This window comes from Notechis scutatus, chromosome 14 (assembly GCF_049901735.1).
Source record: "Notechis scutatus isolate UNSWTSFEM ecotype Mainland chromosome 14, rNotScu1.2, whole genome shotgun sequence".
Lineage (NCBI taxonomy): Eukaryota > Metazoa > Chordata > Lepidosauria > Squamata > Elapidae > Notechis > Notechis scutatus.
Window position 1 is genome coordinate 8,721,770 of NC_142022.1, and position 19,476 is coordinate 8,741,245.

At 47.0% G+C, this 19,476-nt stretch overlaps 3 protein-coding genes across 8 annotated transcripts in view; 1 reads left to right on the forward strand and 2 right to left on the reverse strand.

Annotated features, from left to right (window-relative positions):
- The window catches only part of DCST1 (DC-STAMP domain containing 1), a 16,246-nt gene extending 15,734 nt beyond the window's left edge, over positions 1–512 (reverse strand). Inside the window, exon 1 of the mRNA XM_087943780.1 lies at positions 135–512. Within this exon, the coding sequence (XP_087799906.1) occupies positions 135–198 (64 nt within the window). The 5' untranslated portion in view covers positions 199–512. The remainder of the gene's footprint in view (positions 1–134) is intronic.
- A 673-nt stretch (positions 513–1,185) lies between these two features.
- On the forward strand, positions 1,186–15,478 carry DCST2 (DC-STAMP domain containing 2). Its single transcript, XM_087943718.1, has 15 exons — positions 1,186–1,510; positions 2,810–2,980; positions 4,419–4,520; positions 5,275–5,469; positions 5,924–5,989; positions 6,653–6,866; positions 7,270–7,427; positions 8,444–8,608; positions 9,744–9,911; positions 11,081–11,181; positions 11,422–11,552; positions 12,477–12,604; positions 12,687–12,780; positions 13,854–14,156; positions 15,272–15,478. The coding sequence occupies exons 1-15, from the start codon at positions 1,186–1,188 to the stop codon at positions 15,390–15,392; spliced, it is 2,442 nt and encodes an 813-aa protein (XP_087799844.1). The 3' UTR covers positions 15,393–15,478.
- A 1,110-nt stretch (positions 15,479–16,588) lies between these two features.
- The window catches only part of ZBTB7B (zinc finger and BTB domain containing 7B), a 34,670-nt gene continuing 31,782 nt past the window's right edge, over positions 16,589–19,476 (reverse strand). For all 6 annotated transcript variants that reach the window (XM_087943813.1, XM_087943809.1, XM_087943812.1 and 3 more), the window contains exon 3: positions 16,589–19,231. In XM_087943813.1, coding sequence (XP_087799939.1) covers positions 18,766–19,231 — 466 coding nt within the window. In that variant the 3' untranslated portion in view covers positions 16,589–18,765. The remainder of the gene's footprint in view (positions 19,232–19,476) is intronic.

Genomic DNA, 19,476 nt, shown 5'->3' on the forward strand with positions numbered 1-19,476 from the left:
GGCCCGCCGAAGGACGGATCTGCTACTCAACGTTCTCTTGAGGACTAGAGCCTTGGAGGCTGGTTGCCCAACCCAATCTTCCCTGCTAAATCGGGTCTGTGAAATGCTATTTTGTTCTCTCTCTCTGGACTCACTCGTGTTGGGGGACTTCAAACGCTTCGCTTTCTGTCCTTTCAGCCTCTGATATTTGCCTCCCATATCTTGGGGTTCGAAGGTTGACCCTTCCGCTGGCTGGGCCGACTCAACGCTACGGCCAAGCCAGGAATTCAAATCCACCTTCAAAACATTCTAGAAACACAGGTAAATTCCGGCAAAGTCTTGATTGGAAGGCTGATGTCACAGAAGCAAATAGATATAGGAGGCTGTTCTCTATTATTTGGAGCTACAATCACTGCAAGGGGCTGCTTTGTTGAAATTGGTCCAACTCCCCGTAGCTAGAAAGCTAGCATGTCAGGGAATGAACAGCTTTATCCTGAACTGCCGCATTTCAGTCTGCGGGGAGTTGGTGATTTTAATTGTTTTTTTTGTTTTGTTTATTTGTTTGTTTTATTTGTTTATTTGGTTTTTTTTAAAGAATTTTTTATTTTAACCAAACATAGACAAACAAAACATAAAACCATCTTCCAGTTACGTACAGTGTGTCGGTTGCTTGCAATTCTTTTGTGCTTCCTTTCCATAGTCTTCACTTATAGTTTGTATAAATTCTTATATTATCCATCGTGTGTGTGTGTGTGTGTGTGTGTGTGTGTGTGTGTGAAAGGGTGTCAAAGGAAGCCTGGGGTAGAAGAAGTGAAGGTAGAAAAGGGGTATGGGAGGAGCCAGGGAGAGCTAACTCCCTCTGAGGGGCGGAGCCAGAACAAATATGGGTGGGGCTAAAGGGCCCAGAGGAAAAAAAAATCAATCTAGCAACTGGTGGGTGGAGTCAACCACCAGTGGGTGGAGTCAATGCAAAACAGAGGCAGGTGAAGGGGTGGGGCTAGAAGCAGGTAGAACCTGAAGTTAACTGGCATTTCCAACCCCCAATGACAACCCTCTTTGGCCAAGCGGGTAGGAAAATAGACAACATTTTCGAATCCTAGCTTTTCTCCCTCCTTCATTCTGCCCGTCTATGTGCCCTCTGGGTGCACCTCAGGTTTTTTGTTTTTTTTTTCCGGAGCTCCAACTGCGCCCTCAGCCCCAGCCATCATGGGCTCCTCCTGGCCCAATTTTTTCTTCCGATGGCTGGGAAAGGGACGGAAGAAAGGCAAGGCTCGGGGGAAGAAGGCAAAACGAGCTGCACGGATTCAAGAGGACACTTTCGGCCGGGCCACGGTCCGTAGTTTGGGGGGCTTCGCCCTGGGGATGACCCTCTCAGCAGCCTACGGGGCCCTGGTTATTTTTGGCCAAGGCTATAGCATCTGGTACTGCTTGGTGTCCACCATCACGCTGGCCATCGTCCTCGGCCTCGGCATGGCGTTTTCCTTCAAAGTCCGAGTGACCGTCCTTCTCATGCTTCCCCAGTTTTTTTCGAGTAAGTGCTCCCCGAGACCCCCACCCCACCTTCCTGGAAATAAATATAGGAAGCCCTCAATATTAACTTTAAAAAAATACTCCTTTGGTCTTTTTAGTTGCCAGCAGAAAGGGATGGGGAAAGCAGTGCATTCCTTAAATGCCTCAGATAATTGCTAGGCAGCCGAAGCTGTTGGCACGCAAGATTATTACTGGAGAGCATGATTGATGACTCTTGGCTATGGATGTGTCCCATTGGAGAATATACATCCAGGGGGTATAGGGGGGAGAAGACCAGGGTCAAGGGGGAAATGAAGTGCCAGAGCTCACTGTAACAGCGTTGTCAAAAAGGCATTAAGAGTTGTAAATCTAATCTTACGAAGCTTCTCCTCCGGTCATATTGAATTGCTAACTAGGGCATACAAAACCTTTGCTAGACCAATACTTGAATACAGTTCGTCGGTCTGGAATCCGCACTGTATTATTGGACATTAATACAATTGAGTCCAGAAGTATTTCACGAGAAGAGTACTACACTCCTCTTCTCACCACAGAATATACCCTACATCACCGGGCTTGTAATTTTGGGCTTGGACAACCTTGAACTATGCCGCCTATGGTTGGACTTAAGTATAGTACACAAAATTATCTGCTACAATGTCCTACCAGTCAATGGCTACTTCAGCTTCAACCGCAACAACACAAGAGCACACAACAGATACAAACTCAATGTAAACCGCTCCAAACTCGATTGCAGAAAGTACGACTTCAGCAACAGAGTGGTCAATGCCTGGAATGCGCTCCCTGACTCTGTTGTTGCATCCTCAAACCCTCCCACTCCTTTAACCTCAAACTAACCACTATTGACCTCATCCCATTCCTAAGAGGTCTGTAAGGGGCGTGCATAAGTGCGCCATCGTGCCTCCCGTCCCTGTCCTATTGTCCCCATTTATCTGTACCCATTTCCTGTATTCTTACTCATGTTTATACTGATACCTATTACCTTGTAAGTGATGGACAAATCAAATAAATACATATAAAAAATAAAATAAATAAAATGGCCAGTGAGAAAACAAGCCAGACATTTGGACGATATAACAGGGTAGAAAGATGGCCGGAGGTTTCACAATGACACCTTGCAGTCTGAAAGTTTGTCGAACCCCAGAATAAGACATTTGGGGGGGGGCTGATTTATAGGGCACCCTTGGGGGTGCCCATTTCAGGGGGCTTCAGGTGGTTCTAAGGTTGCGGGGGTGGGGGGGAATGTGAATCGAGAAATGGATTCAAAACTCTGCCATGTTCTGCTTATTTCCTCGGACAGAAGAGGGCAAGATGGTGCTTATACTGCTGGCGTTCGGAATGGCTATGGAAGGACCCTTTGCAAACATCGTCCGGAATTTCAACCGGAGCGCCGACACCGTCGCGTGTGGGGCCGAACTGGCGCTCAACCAGACGGCGGAAATGCTGCAGCGAGCTCGCGAGCCCCTGATCAGTGAGGAGGGGGGTGGCCTGCACAGCGGAATGAATAGAATGTAGAATGCGGAATGTGGAATGTGGAATAAGGACAGAATGTAGAATAGGACGTAGAATAAAACGTAGAATGTAGAATATAGAATAGAATGTAGAATACAAAATAGAAGGTAGAATGCAGAATAGAATGTAGAATAAAATGCAGAATAGAATGGAAAATGGAGAATAGAATATACAATACAGAATAGAATGTAGAACATGGAATAGAATGTAGAATGTAGAATATAGAAAATAGAATAGAATGTAGAATACAGAATATAGAATAGAATGTAGAATATAGAGTAGAATGTAGAATGTAGAATATAGAATAGAATGGAGAATATAGAATAGAATGTAGAATATAGAATGTAGAATATAGAATAGAATGTAGAATATAGAATAGAATATAGAATGTAGAATATAGAATAGAATGTAGAATATAGAATAGAATGTAGAATATAGAATGTAGAATATAGAATAGAATGTAGAATATAGAATAGAATATAGAATGTAGAATATAGAATAGAATGTAGAATATAGAATAGAATGTAGAATATAGAAAATAGAATAGAATGTAGAATACAGAATATAGAATAGAATGTAGAATATAGAATAGAATATAGAATGTAGAATATAGAATAGAATGTAGAATATAGAATGTAGAATATAGAATAGAATGTAGAATATAGAATAGAATATAGAATGTAGAATATAGAATAGAATGTAGAATATAGAATAGAATGTAGAATATAGAATGTAGAATATAGAATAGAATGTAGAACATAGAGTAGAATGTAGAATATAGAATGTAGAATATAGAATAGAATGGAGAATGGAGACTAGAATGTAGAATAAAACGTAGCATATAGAATGTAGAATATAGAATAGAATGTAGAATAAAATGTAGAATATAGAATGTAGAATATAGAATAAAATGTAGAATAAAATGTAGAATATAGAATGTAGAATATAGAATAAAATGTAGAATAGAACGTAGAATATAGAATAGAATGTAGAATGTAGAATACAGAATATAGTATGGAATAAAACGTAGAATATAGAATGTAGAATACAGAATAGAATGTAGAATAGAATGTAGAATATACAATAAGAATGTAGAATATAGAATAGAATACAGAATGTAAAATATAGAATGTGGAATATAGAACAATAAAGAATAAAGAGTATAAAATATAAAATGGAATCTAGAATCTAGAATTCCATTCCATTCTAGAATTGCTGGGAGCTAGGGGAACTCTACTGCAGAAAACAGAGCCTGTGGCATGATGGGCAGATGTCCAGCCAATACCTCTTTTATCCCCCAGGGACGATCTGCAGGTCAGCCTTTGGCTTGGCACAGTGAGGTGTCCCCAGAAGGCGTGTTCAGCTCCTGTTTCCCCCCTCCCCCCCCTTCTGCCTAGATGCCTTAAAGAAAATCAAAGATATTGCCAGAAAAGCCAAAGTGGTCGGAGACCGTGTCCGTAAACTTTTCCGGTCTGTCATGGATGCAGTGCGGCATGTCGGTGAGTGCAGGGAGAATTATAAGTTAAAAATAAGGGCTTTCCAAAAATTATTTCTGAACAGCCGTTTCTCCTTTCTTCAAACTGCTTCTTTGAGACGACAATCCCTGTCTCGTCTCAGGCGATATTTATCTTCTCAAAATACCTGAGATAAGGAGTTAAAACACTACGAAGACTTCCAGACAAAGTTTGTTTATGGGATTATATCAGGGCTCCTCAAGGTATAACTCACAGTTACGTTGAGATTCACCTAATGTCCAATCTTGGCACTGTCGTCTTCCTAGTGTGAAAAGGTAGTTATCTTCATCCCATGAGGATACAGCAAGGAAGACTCCAGCACGTTGCTGGGGTCCAGGTAGGAATGAGCAAAGGTGTTGAGGTAATTCCCCGTTAGGAGAATGAGCGCATACAGGGAGACACATTTGAGAGAAGTGTTTGAATAATACACAAACACAGCACACAGATACACTGTACAGTAAATGTAGGTTTTTACTTCCAGAAAGGTTTAAGCAAAGTCCAAAATAAGCAATCCAAAGTCATTCACAGGTAAAATCAGTCAGTTTTCAATCCAGGGATAATCCAAATATAAAATTCCAGTGTCAAAAAAACAGTTCAGTATCAGACTTACATTAAATCCAGTAATATCAGTCAATTAGAAGAAATGGAGCAACGGCAGTACTTTCCAACAGAAATATTCCATTTTATATTTTAAACTCTTTATTCTTCATTTGTATTCGCCACTTCTTTTGTCTTGCAGCTCACTGCATGCGCAACGTTTGGTACTTCCTTCTCCACATGGGCGACATTTGCAACGAAGAAATGGGCAGGCCGTATCAGAAATGCGCCCGCATCTTCGACAGTGCCAAGGACAAGTGTGAACGGGCCATCCCTTTCCTTTCCTTTCTCTGCCACGTTGTCCTCCTCTTCAAGTACCTCTGCGGATTGGCAAACAGTGAGCGCGCTTCCTAGATCCTGGCCTCCGTGTGTTGTGGCCCGCCGGCGGCTAGCAGAGGTGGCGGGGGGCAGAGTCGGACAGTGAGGAGGTTGGGGAGGAACATGGGCCAGTCCTAGAGTCTGGGGAAGGTGCGGACAAGGGCGTCGGAGGCAGAGATGGGGCCAGGGCCGTCCGACAGTTATCAGCTGCCTTCGGAGTTGGAGATCAGTGGGGAAGAAGAACAGCTGGAGCCTGTTCCCAGTGTGCTCATGCACAGAGCTGCCAGACGAAAGGAACAGTTAAGGAACAAGGGTCAACTCAGGAGTATACTGATGATGGGTAATGAAATGTCTGCAACAAAACAGCTGAGCCCAGGGAATTGTGACTATATTTGGGTGGTCTGCCTTCACTCCCATCCACCCCCGACCATGCCAACTGTTCTCTCCTCAGGTGTTTCTCATTCCTTCCACAGTCTTTCTGGTTTTCTGCATCATTCCTGAATACATCGTGCCGTTCCTGCGTCGCAGAGTTGCAGAACGTAAGCCCAGCGTGCCCTCCTCCTCTTCCTCCTTTCTGTCTCAATATTCCGCGTCTTGCAAAGGCCAACCAAACACTCCCCAAATCCCAGCCCACCAGAGGATTGGCTCTGCCCCCTTTCTATGTGTCTCCACCCTCTTTAGGCCCCTCCCACCCTACTTACAGGCCCCCACCCACCTGGTGCTCCTACCTGGGAGGGCAGGTGGCTCTGGAAATGATTTCTCGGCCATTCCTGAAATTTTTCAAACTCTCTCTCTCTCAATCTCTCTGTCTGTCTCTCTCTGTGTCTCTTTCTCTCCATTTCTGTCTCTCTGTGTGTGTGTATCTCTCTCTCTCTCCGTCTCTCTCTTTCTCTCTCTGTTTTTCTCTGTCTCTGTCTCTCTGTCTCTGTCTCTCTGTCTCTCTCTTTCTCTCTCTGTCTCTTTTCTCTCTCTCTGTCTCTCTCCATCTCTCTCTTTCTCTCTCTTCTCTTTTCTCTCTCTCTCTGTCTCTCTCGTCTCTCTCTTTCTCTCTCTGTCTCTTTTCTCTCTCTCTCTGTCTCTCTGTCTCTGTCTCTCTCTGTTTCTCTCTCTGTCTCTTTCTCTCTCTCTCTCTGTCTCTCTGTTCTCTCTCTCTGACTCTGTCTCTCTCTCTCTCTCTCTGACTCTCTCTGTCTCTCTCCAAGCCGTCGTGGCCATGCTCAATCGCGTGCGGGCCGAGTTCGAATTCAACATCACCACCATCCACCAGTACGAGGTGAGCGTCAACGCCAGCAAGAAGCTGTCGGAGGTGGCCTTTGACATCATGGAGGAAGTGTCCCAGCGTCTACAACCGGCACGGGAAGCGGTGGGACTCTTCGGCTACATGTCTACTCTGGTCATGCTCTACATGTACCTGGGGTGAGCCAGGGAAGGGCAGAATAACAGAGTTGGAAGGGACCTTATAGGTCATCTAGTCCAACCCCCCGCCCAAGCGGGAGACCCTACACCATTCCTGACAGATGGGAGTCAAGTCTCTTCTGGGATGAAGCTCCCACAACTTCCAAGGGCAACTTCTGATCCCTTTGGCTGGTTGTTCTCACTGTCACAAATCAGAAGGCTGTGAGTTCGATCCTAGGTAGAGGCTAATATTTGGAACGGGCTCTTCTGCTCGAGCAGGGGGTTGGACTAGGTAACCTCCAAGGTGCCCCTTCCAACTCTGTTATTCTATGTGTTTCCAGAGATGAAAGACGAAAGGAAATGTGACCTTGCTATTTTTGTGGGTCTCCTTTCCCACCGACAAGGAATTTCTTTTCTTCTCCAGGGCTCTCCTGTACCGAAAACATTACCTGCACGAGGACAGTTTCGACAACATCTACATCACCAAATCCTTTCTCGAAATGGACGCTGTGCGGAGGAAAAACAAGCGCCCATCTGTGCTGCCCTTATCGCCGAAGGAAAGCACCAAATACATCCGGCCAAGTACAGGGTTGCGTGTGTGTGGCGTGGTTGTGGTTGTGTCTCGGGGGTGTGTGGAGGTCACAAACTACAGGTCGGCCTTGGCTCATTGGCCACGACGGAGGAGTGGTGGGATTCAAATCATTTAACCCCCGGTTCTCTGGTTTCTTCCAACAACCAGTTCACCAAACTGCTCAGGAAGTTAACAACCAGTTCTCTTAAACCGGTACAAACTGGATAAATTCCACCACAGCTTCTCTTCCCTTCTCCTCTTCTTTCTCTTCTTTCTCTTCTCTTTTCTTCTCTTCTTTCTCTTCTCTCTCTTCTCTTTTCTACTCTATTCTATTCCTATTCAATTCTATACCTTCTCTTCCCTTCTCCTTTTCTTTCTCTTCTTTCTCTTCTCTTCTCTTCTCTCTTTCTCTTCTCTTGATTCTTCTCTTCTCTTCTCTTCTCTTCTCTGTTCTACTCTATTCTATTCCTATTCGATTCTATACCTTCTCTTCCCTTCTCCTTTTCTTTCTCTTCTTTTTCTTCTCTTCTCTTCTTTCTCTTCTCTTTTCTTCTCTTCTTTCTCTTCTCTTCTCTGTTCTACTCTATTCTATTCCTATTCGATTCTATACCTTCTCTTCCCTTCTCTTCTTTCTCTTCTCTTCTTTCTCTTCTTTCTCTTCTTTCTCTTTTCTTCTCTCTTCTCCTCTCTTCTATTCCTATTCTATTCTATACCTTCTCTTCCCTTCTCTTGTTTCTCTTCTCTTTTCTTCTCTTCTTTCTTCTCTTCTTATTTCTCTTCCCTTCTCATCTCTTCTTTATTTTTAATGTCAATCTATCTTGCATCCTCCTCTGATGCTCAGGAAGTTAACAACCAGTTCTCTTAAACCGGTACAAACCGGATAAATTCCATCACTGCTTCTCTTCCCTTCTCCTCTTTCTCTTCTTTCTCTTCTCTTCTTTCTCTTCTCTTTTCTTCTCTTCTTTCTCTTCTCTCGTTTTCCCAGTGTTTTCCAAGGGGTGTTTTATTGTGCCTCGTTCGTCCACAGCTTCCCTGGTGTTGCCGCGCAAGGAGCAGATCGCCTACGCTCTGGCCCTGGCGCGCATCTGCCGCCAGTTTATCCTGGTGATTCTCCTCATCGTGGCAGACTTCTCGGTCTACTGGCTGTTCGACTTGGTGCGCTACCATCTGGTGGGGGAGATCGTGGCCAGAGGTAAGGCAGAGGGGCCGGAGGAGGAAGGATGGGTGCTTCTGGGGATTGGGGCCGGTGACATTTTCCTTGGCTCAGCCTACCTCGTAGGATTGTTGTAGGGAAGGAAAAGAAGAAGGGAAGGGAAGGGGAAAGAAAGGAGAAAGGGAAAGGGGAAAGAAAAAGGGATGGATGGAGGGAGGAAGGAAGGAAGGAAGGAAAAGAGAGGGAGAGGAAGGCTAAAGAAAAGGGAAAGGCAAAGGGGAAAGGAAAGAAGAAAGGAAGGAAAAGAGAGGGAGAGGAAGGAAGGCAAAAGAAAGGGGGAAGGGAAAGGGGGAAGGAAAGAAAAGGAGAGGGGGAGAAAGGAAAGGGAGGAAGAAAGCAAAGGGAAAGTGAACGTGAAAGTAAGAGGGAAAGGAGGGAGCAAGGATTAAAGAGAAAGGGAAAGAAAGGGAAAGAGGAAGGAAAGAGGAAGGAAGGAAGGAAACGGAGAGGGAGGGAGGGAGAGAAAGCAAAGGGAAAGTGAAAGTAAGATGGGAAGGAGGGAGAAAGGATTAAAGAGAATGGGAAGGAAAGGGGAAAGAAAGGGAAAGAGGAAGGAAGGTAGGAAGGAAGGAAAAGGAGAGGGAGGGAGAGAAAGCAAAGGGAAAGTGAAAGTAAGATGGGAAGGAGGGAGAAAGGATTAAAGAGAAAGGGAAAGAAAGGGGAAAGAAAGGGAAAGAGGAAGGAAAGAGGAAGGAAGGAAAAGGAGAGGGAGGGAGGGAGAAAAAGGAAAGCAAAGGGGAAGGGAAAGTAAGAAGGGAAGGAGAGAGAAAGGACTGAAGAGGAAGGGAAGAGAGATGGAGGAAAGAGGAGAGGAAAAAGGGGAGAGGAAAGTGAAAGTAAAAGTAAGAGAGGAAGAGGGAGGGAGGAAAGATTAGGGGAGAAGAGGAGAGAGAAAAGCTAGGAAGAAGGAAAGAAAAGGGGAAGGAGGAGGAAGGAAAGGAGAGGAGAGGAAATGAAAGTGAAACTAAGAGCAGAAGGATGGAGGGGGGAAGATGAGAGGAGAAGGGGAGAGAGGAAGAAGGAAAAGGAAAGGAAAGGGAACTCCCCATGCTCTATGATCCCCCAAAGAGAGGCCGCTCTAGGGGTCGCACATCTTTCTCCTCGTTCTCTGCAGCGCCAGTGCTGACCACGATCAGCGTGAACGGCTCCGGCTACACCAGCGAGCTCTACCGCGACTTGGTCTCCGCCTTCGACGTGCTCCAGGAGGGGAATATCAGCGTGGTCTCCCCCAAATGCCGCCTGCACCCATCGGAGCCCGACTACAACGGTTACCTCGTGATCGGTAGCTGGGCGTCGCTTTCCCTTCCCGCTCTCCCCAGGGAAGAGGACCCGGCCAGTTTCGCTGAGTTGTCCTCCCGGTTTTCAGTGAAACTGACCGGATACTCTGCCTGCACATCAAGTTTCTCTCAAAAATGTATTTTTTTAAGCGGGAGGGTTTTTTAAAAAAAAAATGCAGAAAATGGGGGAAGAGTATTTTGACTTTAAAAAAAGAGAGACTTGGGGGGGTTAGAGGTAGTCCTCCACTTACGACCGCTCATTTAGTGACTGTTCAAAGTTACAACGGGAGGGAATAAAAAAGGGACTGATGACCGTTTTCACACTTACACAGTCCCACGGTCACAAAAGTCAGAGGCTTGACAACCGGTTCCTCTTTACGACGGTTTTGGAGTCCCAGAATCCCCTTTTGTAACCTTCCGACGAGCGAAGTCAACAAGTGGGGAGGAACCAGATTCGTTTTACGACTGTAAAGGGCCGACTTAACCGCTGCAGCGATTCGCTGAACGACGGCCAGGCATCGAAAGAGACACCATAATCCATCATCCTCAGGGGGGAGGTGTATCCATCATCCCCCCCCCCCCAGTGGATACATTGTTAGGGGGAGCCCAAGAAGAATCAAGCCAGGGAGGGTGTGAAACCCTGCAAAATTTGCTTGGGAAGGAGGTCTTGGACTTAACGACCGTGTTTGGGACTGGATTTTTCCCGCCGTTAAGCAAGGTGGGCGTTCAATGTCACAAACCAGGTTTTTTTTGGGGGGGGGTTGACATGGTTGTTAAGCAAATCAGGATGTCGTTAAATGGGTCCGTTGACTTTCCTTGTCGGCTGGGTGCAGGATGGAGTGACCCTGGGTTGCTCCAAGCATCGTAAATGCAGGGTGGTGGTCGTAATTTTGACTGCGCGATGGTGGGATGGTCGTAAGAGAGAGGAAAAATCCACAGGGCTTCCTTCGTCCCGGCGTTAAAGCGTCTTTCAGGTTCGACCAAACTATTTTAAAGCTATTTTTCCTAACTTTTAGCTAAACTTCCTACCTCCTTCCCCCTCTTTCTCCTGCCATAACGACAGACACAGAATTGTCAAGTTCCAGGGTCCTTAGAGGTCATCTATTCCAACCCACTGCTCGAGGCAGAGAAGGCGTGTTTCACCTGTCTTTTTCACGTCTTCCCTCTTTCCCAGGTCTCATGTACGGGATCTGTTTATTCAGTGCCATTTTTGGCACGTACATACAACGTATGCGGAGAGTTCTCTGCGCTTGGTATTATCCTTCGCGGGAACGGGTGAGTTTTTCTTTCCATTTTTTTCCCTTCTCCTGTGGCCTACCTTGCAATCAGGAAGGTGTGTGTGTGTGTGTTGGTGTGTGTGCAAGTTAAAGAAATACGAAAACTTTAATTAAAGTTGGCGGTGACTCTTCGAGGCGAGCTGCAAACCCGTTTGACCGAGATATGTATCATGGGTTGTGTTGGTAGGTGTCAATCTCCGAGGTTTAAAGAAAATAAAATTTTCTTCCCCCAATTTAGGAGCGGGTTTGCTACCTGTACAATACGATTTTGACTCGAAGGACCAAACTTATTAGCACCGTGCTGAGGGCTGTACGGCAAAACTCGGCGGATGAAGGGCACCGGAATATTTTACTCGTCCTTGCAGCAAAGTAAGACATTTCCAGTGAGTGGCAGTTAATATGGACTCACCATTCTGCAAAATGGATGGACGGAGGAACGAATGAACGAATGAACGAATGAACGAATGAACGAATGAACGAATGGACGCATGAACGCATGAACGCATGAGCGTATGAACAATGAACGCATGAACGCATGAACGCATGAACGAATGAACGAATGAACGAATGAACGAACGAACGAACGAACGAACGAACGAACGAACGAACGAACGAATGAATGCATGCATGCATGGTGTTGTGGTTAGCCGGCAGCAGGTGCGGATGGCTGAGGAGAGCGAGGACTCAGATGAGAGGCCAGGAGCATTAGGGAGTGGATTGCTGCCTTCAGAGATTGTGGGGGCTGGCAGCAGCGATGAGGAGGTTCCCGAGGAGCCTGTGCCAAGTGCGCGTGTGCGCAGGGCTGCTCGTAAGAAAGAACAGCTGCAAGCAGCACGGGCGACTCGGGAGTAAGGCTGCAAGGTAACAGCCCCTCCTTCAAGAAGATAAAAGCCAGCTGTGAAGCGAACGTTCTTTGCAGGAAGCAAAGACGTTTCGAAACTCAGCCTCGCGGACATTACAGTATCTTCAGTTTGGTATTTGAAGTCTCTTGTGTTGTGAAGTATGTCTTATCTGTGATTCTTGGCAGCCTCACACAGTTTTGGGAAGGTTTGTGCTTATCAAAGTGAATTAGTTTGCAGCAGCCTTTTAACCGGGGATTTTGTAAGACTCCTTAAAAGGTTTCTGTTCCTTTTGGTTTGTGTTTGTCTTATCGGAAAAGGGTTTGGATCAGAACACATGGATGCATCAAAGGCGCACAAAAATCCCCTTGGGCTCTTTGCTCCTCGCGTGTTGTTCTTTTGCCCGCTTTCTCTCCACAAACACACACACACACACACTTGTCTCCTGCCCCAGGTTCCGTCTGTGTCGCTGGTTGGTGAAGAAGTTGGGGGTGCACGAAGCGTATTGCATGGGCTGCGGGAAGATCCAGCAGGGAGTGGAGAGCGAGGGCTTTGTGACGTGCGTCACGCCAGCCTGCCGAGGTTTGCAGCCAAGGGGAGAACGACAGGTGGGAGAAGGGAAAGGATCGCGACGTTTGATTCGATATTTCCCCATCCTTGGCAGGGATCTACTGCCCTGAATGCTACAGGATCCTTAACAACACCTGTTCCATCTGTATGGCCCCCCTCACGTACCAAGGGGACATAGACGAGGAAATGTAAGTGCCTGCAGCTTATGGCCGTTGTTAAGTGAAATCGGTCTCATTCTCTCTCTCTTGGCAAACCCTGTCTAGCACTGATGATGTTACTTAGTTGGGTCGTGAAACGTCTGCAAGGAAACCACCAAGCTCAGAGAGCACTAAAGACCAGACAGTCGTTCTCCTCCTTCTCCCTCCTCCCTTCTTTCTCCCTCCTCCCTTCCTCCCTCCCTCCCTCCCTTCCTTCCTTCCTTCCTTCCTTCCTTCCTTCCTTCCTTCCTTCCTTCTTTCTTTCCTTCCTCCCTCCCTCCCTCCCTCCCTCCCTCCCTTCCTTCCTTCCTTCCTTCCTTCCTTCCTTCCTTCCTCTTCTTTCCTTCCTTCCTCCCTCCTCCCTCCCTCCCTCCCTTCCTTCCTTCCTTCCTATCTTGCCTGTTCTTCTTCCTTCCTTCCTGTCCTTCCTTCCTTTCCCCTCCAATCTTCCTTCCTTCCTTCCTTCCTTCCTTCCTTCCTTCCTTCCTTCCTTCCTTCCTTCCTTCCTTCCTTCCTTCCTTCCTTCCTTCCTTCCTTTCTTCCTCCCTTCCTTCTCCCTTCTTTCTCCTCCTCCTCCTCCCACAAACCTACCTCCCTTTTAGCACTGATGATGTTACCTAGTTGGGTCGTGAAACGTCCTGCAAGAAAAACAACCAAGCTCAAAGAGCACCAAGGATGTCAGTCATTCTCCTCCTCCTCCTCCTCCTCCTCCTCCTCCTCCTCCTCCTCCTCCTCCTCCTCCTCCTCCTCCTCCTCCTCTTTCTTCCCCTCCTCCTTTTGGCAAACCCCACTCCCTTCAGTACCGATGATGTTCCCTAGTTAGGTCATGAAACGTCCTGCAAGGAAACCACCCAGCTCAGAGAACGCCAAGGACTTCATACTCCTCCTCCTCCTCCTCCTCTCCACAAACTCCATCCCCTTCTAGCCCTGATGATGTTCCCTAGTTGGGTCACGAAACGTCTGCCAGGAAAAAAAAAAAACTCCAGCTTAGAGGCCCCCCTGGCGTCAGGGCCCCCTGTAGTAAAGGATGCGCTCTACTAAACCCAGTTCCCTTTTTAAACCAGAGATTCGAGTGATGAGGAGGCGATGGTGCTCTGGACCAACGCCGTCCGTGCGCTGCGTGGAGTCCCGGATGAGAAACGGCAGAAGCAGCGCCGGTTGCTGAAGAGACGGATCCTGCGGGCGGTGAAAGGGGAAGGAGGGTGCCGGGCGTTGCCGGCCCAGCTGGCGAGGAAGGTCTTGGCCCAACTGAAAGAGGAGGAAGAAGAGGAGGAGGAGGAGGAGGAGGAGGAAGGGAGTGAAAGCGAGGAAGAGTCCTCCTCCAGTTCAGACGACGAGAGCGGCAGCGCGTCGAGTTCGGACACAAGGTGAGAAGCAAAATGGCCCCCATCAGCCGTTCCCACAATAGATCCATACAGTTTTAGAATAGAATAGAATAGCAGAGTTGGGAAGGGACCTTGGAGGTCTTCTAGTCCAACCCCCCCCCTGCCTCGGCAGGAAACCCCACCCTCCATTTTGAACGGAGTGGCCTGCACTGCAGGGGTGGAAGGAAGGAGGAAAGTTGCTTCTCTGTACCGTCAACCAGCCGGAGTGCAGATGATGCAGCCGAGCTGCGTCGGTGGGGCTTCCGCATTGGGCTGGGACGTCGCAGTGGGTTGAATCGGGGTTGAATCATGGCTGAATTGTGGTTTAATCATGGGTCATTGGTTGAATGGTGGCTTAATCCTGGAAAGAAGCCCCCAATGGGATGGGTTGGCCAATTAGAACAGGGGAGCCTCCAAACTTAGCAAGTTTAAGACTTGTGGACTTCAACTCCCAGAATTCCCCAGCCAGCCATATTGGCTGGGGAATTCTGGGAGTCGAAGTCCATAAGTTGAAATCCATAAGTCTTAAAGCGATGCTGGCTTGGGAATTCTGGGAGTCGAAGTCCCTAAAGCGATGCTGGCTGGGGAATTCTGGGAGTCGAAGTCCCTAAAGCGACGCTGGCTGGGGAATTCTGGGAATTGAAGTCCCTAAAGCGACACTGGCTGGGGAATTCTGGGAGTTGAAGTCCCTAAAGCGACGCTGGCTGGGGAATTCTGGGAGTCGAAGTCCCTAAAGCGACGCTGGCTGGGGAATTCTGGGAGTTGAAATCCATAAGTCTTAAAGTTGCCAATTTTGGAGACCCCTGAACATAAACAGAGAATTACGAATGACTGGGGGGTTTCAAACTTGTTGGCCCGGCCCCCCAACAAGCCGCATCATGGCTTGCAAAGGTAAATTAGGAACATATCTTTAGAAAAAATTATTTTTAAAACATATTTTCCCCCCCTTCCTCCCTTTGAGTCAAGAAAAAGGCCAAAATATTTGGCTAGCTTTTAAACTCTTTTTACAAGTTGGGGACTTTCTGGCAGGTAATGCATCCTCACAGCAATAAAGTAAAAAAAATAAATTTAAAATAAAGAAATATAAAATAAAGAGTGTTTCTTTTTCTCCTTTTCAGCCACCTTGACTTCAGTTACCAAAACGAGGCGGAGATAAGCAGCGGCGAGGAATTAGAAGAAGTAAAAGCTGACCCAAAACCTCACTCGCATAAAGTGGAGAAGCAAATCCCCCAAAAATGACTTTCCCCCCCCAGTAGAACGATCTTCTTGTCTATGTAGAGATGTCCACCTGATATTATTCCACCGAGCGATTCCACGGGGCAAAATATGGAATTATTTCTCACACACACACACACCAAATCTTCGTGTCCTTGGGAGCTTCAAGGAAAACTTTTAGAATTCAGGTTTTTTTTGCAAAAAAACAGATGTTCTTGGGGGAAAAAAAAGCTTTTGGTTCTGTTTTACAGCACGAATATTTCCTGGTGGTCTCCGGTTCTTGGTAATGACTGGCCCCCCAAGTTTTTTTTTTTTTTACTTTTAGAGTTCAGGTGTGATGGTTTTCAGGATGTATCCTTCCACCTGTCACCCAAAGTCAAAAAAGGCATTTGATAAATAGGACCATATCTTAGAAATCTAGCAACTCGGGGAGAGTTGGACTGCATGGTAGAAATCTAGCAACTCAGGGAGAGTTGGACTGCAGGGTAGAAATCTAGCAACTGAGGGAGAGTTGGACTGCAGGTAGAAATCTAGCAGCTCAGGGAGAGTTGGACTGCATGATAGAAATCTAGCAACCCAGGGAGAGTTGGATTGCATGGTAGAAATCTAGCAGCTCAGGGAGAGTTGGACTGCATGATAGAAATCTAGCAACCCAGGGAGAGTTGGATTGCAGGGTAGAAATCTAGCAACTCAGGAAGAGTTGAACCTTATGGTAGAAATCTAGCAACAATTTCTTTGAAAGTTGCGATCCGGACATGCCGTGCAAAATGTGAGCAAAAGATACCCCGACACACAACTACCTACGACAAAAGTTCCCCGGTCTCCATTTTATTATCAAGCCCTCAGCACAGACAAAAAAAAAATCTCCTTGAATTCCAGCACACTTACAACAATAACAATAGTTTTTTTTAAAAATAAAATAAAATAAAACCGAAGCAGGAACCCGTCCCCTTTTCCCCAAACAGTCCAAGTTTATAGGCTTTTTTTATTTCGACTAGCACCACCCCTGCGAGGGAGGACGCTGTAAGAGAGGGAGTGGTTTACTCAGCAGACCGTTAAAAAGTCTTCCAACAGAGAAACCGAGGAAATAAGACAGGAAATGTTGCATAAAATAATTGGGGACCTGCTTTTCTCTCTCTCTCTCTTTCTCCTTTCTTGGTTTCAAGTAGCTAATTCAAGTTTAAACGCAAAAGGCGCTTTTAAGGCAAAGGAAAATTCAATTATTTCCTCTTTTTTTTTTTTCCTGGAAGGGGAGGGCGAGATGGGGATTGAAGAGGAAGGGTAACAGAAAAGGGGGATAAAATATATTATCTCTCTTAAATACAGATTATCTCTCAGCAAAGACATCTGGAGGGTGGAAGCTTCCTGTGGGTTTTCACACACACACGCACACACACACACACACACACACACACACGCACACCCTAATTTTTAATCTTTCGGTCTCCAGGAAAACGCCAAAAAAAAAAGAGAAAAAGTGTGCAAAAAAGAAAACGGGAGGGAGAAAGTCCCCACCGCGAAGGCATATATTTTAGTGCAATCAAGTCAGGAAATTCAAGGGGAAAAAAAAGGATGCAAAAGCGTTCTAAGAGGAGTGTGGGGGGGGGGGGAATCATTCCATTTTAAAAAATATATATATAATTTAAAAAATATTATTCATTTTGTGCAAACGGCCTGGGGGGGTACCTTTGGTTCAGAGGGGTGGGAGGAGGAAGGCTTGAGCAACGGGGGGAGAATGGCATTACAAGGAGAAGCTTTTCACACACACACACCCCTGCCGTGTTTACGCGCTAATCGTTTTGCAACAAGCTGGGGAGGGATATAGGAAGGTGTGTGTGTGTGTGTGTGTAGGGGGGTTTCTTGTAGCACATTCAAACCCCCCACCCTATTTCTGGGAAGGGGAGCAAAGCTAATATAAAGGATCTGAGCGAGTTGAGTGTGCAGAGAGCAGCCCTCGGCACCGTGCAAAGCAGCCACCAGGGGGCAGCCAAGCTCAGGCCAGGGGATTGGTCCAAATTGAGATCCAAGGAATCCCCTTTTTCCAAACTGGATTTTCCCGGGATCGGATGGGAATCTCCCCCTCTGGGCCGGCTGGATGCACACGTGCGTGGGCCAAGCTTAAGGGATACAGATAGTCCTTGACTTACGACCGAAGTGTCCATCACTAAGTGAGACACAATTAAGGGAGGGTTTGTTTTTTTTGTTAAGTGAATCACTGCAGTTGCTAAGTTCGCAACGGACTCATTAAGTCGAAGCTGTCTTGATTTTTACTTGTCTGCCCATCGCAAAAGGGGATCTCGTGACACCCTCCCCCGGACGTTGAGACCGTTGTAAGTAGGAACCAGTGGTCAAGCATCCAAACTTTGATCACGTGGCCAGCAGAGATGCTGCAACGGTCATTAAGTGTGGAAAAACTTGTTCGAACAGTTTATTTTTAAAACTTTTTTTTCCCCCCTTCCTCCCTTTGAGTCAAGAAAAAGGCCAAAAATATTTGGCTAGCTTTTAAACTCTTTTTTACAAATTGGGGGGGAATTTCTGGCAGGTTGAAACGAATTCGGTGAAACAAATGGTTTGGCGGGTGAAACGAATTTGGTTCAATGAATTGTTGTAAGTCGAGGACTATCTGCGAGATGCCCGTGGGGGTGGGAAACAAGGATACCGCTCCTCTCTCCCCTGTTCTGAGAGCAGGAGGCCAGGTGCAAGCCACCTGTTCTGCAAAGAGTCCATTTGGGATGATCTGGTGGGGGTGGGGGAAAGAAATTTTCAAATTTTTAACATCCTGAAATGGGGGGGGGACCCCAAAAATGCAGCAATTGAGCCCTAACATGTCATCTAAGTAGATGCCCGCCCACCTGAGCAAGAAAACTTGTTTAGAATTCAATTTCTGCATCCTGAACAGGAAAAGGAATCGGGTTTGTCTCTCTACTCCCTTCCTGATCCTAAAACGATAACAGAAAAGGGAAAGAATCACCCCCCGTTCTCACTCTTTTCTCCTTCCTAATGTGAAGCAATGCCCCCCCATAGACCCCCCCCCCCAAGATAGTGCTGCCCCACCTTGCCCCACATCCCATTCATTTTTCGTCGGCTGGGGAAGCAAAACTCGACTGTACTTCCCTCCCTGCAAATATATGCTTATTTGAGACACCCTGAGCAAACATGCACGGATTTGGCCCTCGAGGGCCACCGTCCACCTCTGTCCGCTTGGCCACACTCTCCTTGGATTTGTAGGCTACTTAAGGCACGGAATTGGGAGAGTGGGGAAGGAAGTCCTAGTGCATTTGGTCCCCACGACAATGTCCAGGGAATGTCGTATCATCCTGCCACCAACGGGCTGGCCGAGCGAATGAATAGAGATAGTGCACGAATGAGTTCTGCGGTGACAGCCATTCCGAGGAAGTTATGCCGTTTGGACAGCTGCCGTCGGCTCATCCTTCTGCACCCCCTCTACAGCCCCTTCTTCCTCTTCCTCCTCCTGTTCCTCTTTGGGGGCGGGTGACCTGGCGGCCACCCCAGCAGGCCAGTAGTTGTGTAGCTCCTCCTCCGCGCGCCCATTGGTCAAACCCAGTTGAGTGGAGGACAAGGCGACGCCAGCGGGTGTCAGGGAACCGGTCTCCGGATCAGGACCCCTCCGCCGGCGCCTCGTCCGGACTTCCAGACAGTTCTGGCCTTTCAGGTGGCGCTGGAGATGGTCGTCCTTGGCGAAGGCTTTGTGGCAGAGGCAACACTCGTAGGGCCGGGCGCCCGTGTGCAAGTGAAGGTGATTTTTCAGGTCGTAGCTGTGCAGGAAGCGAGCCGTGCAGTGGGGACATGAATAGGGGCGCTCGCCAGTGTGTTTGCGCATGTGGATCTTGAGTTTGTCGTTCCTGGGGGAAGAAGAGACGAGGGACATGGGTGTAAATTGAGGGAGGGGGCATTGCCAGGCATTTTGATGCTTAGCTTAGAATGATGGAAAAGAAGCCAGGAAAATGCAGTGAGCGAGGAGATGCAATGACAGGTAGTCCCCTAGTTATGACCACAAATTGAGCCTAAAATTTATGCTGCTAAGTGAAATATTTAAGTGAGTTTTTCCCTATTTTATTACCTTTCTTGCTTCTATCTCCTTCCCTCC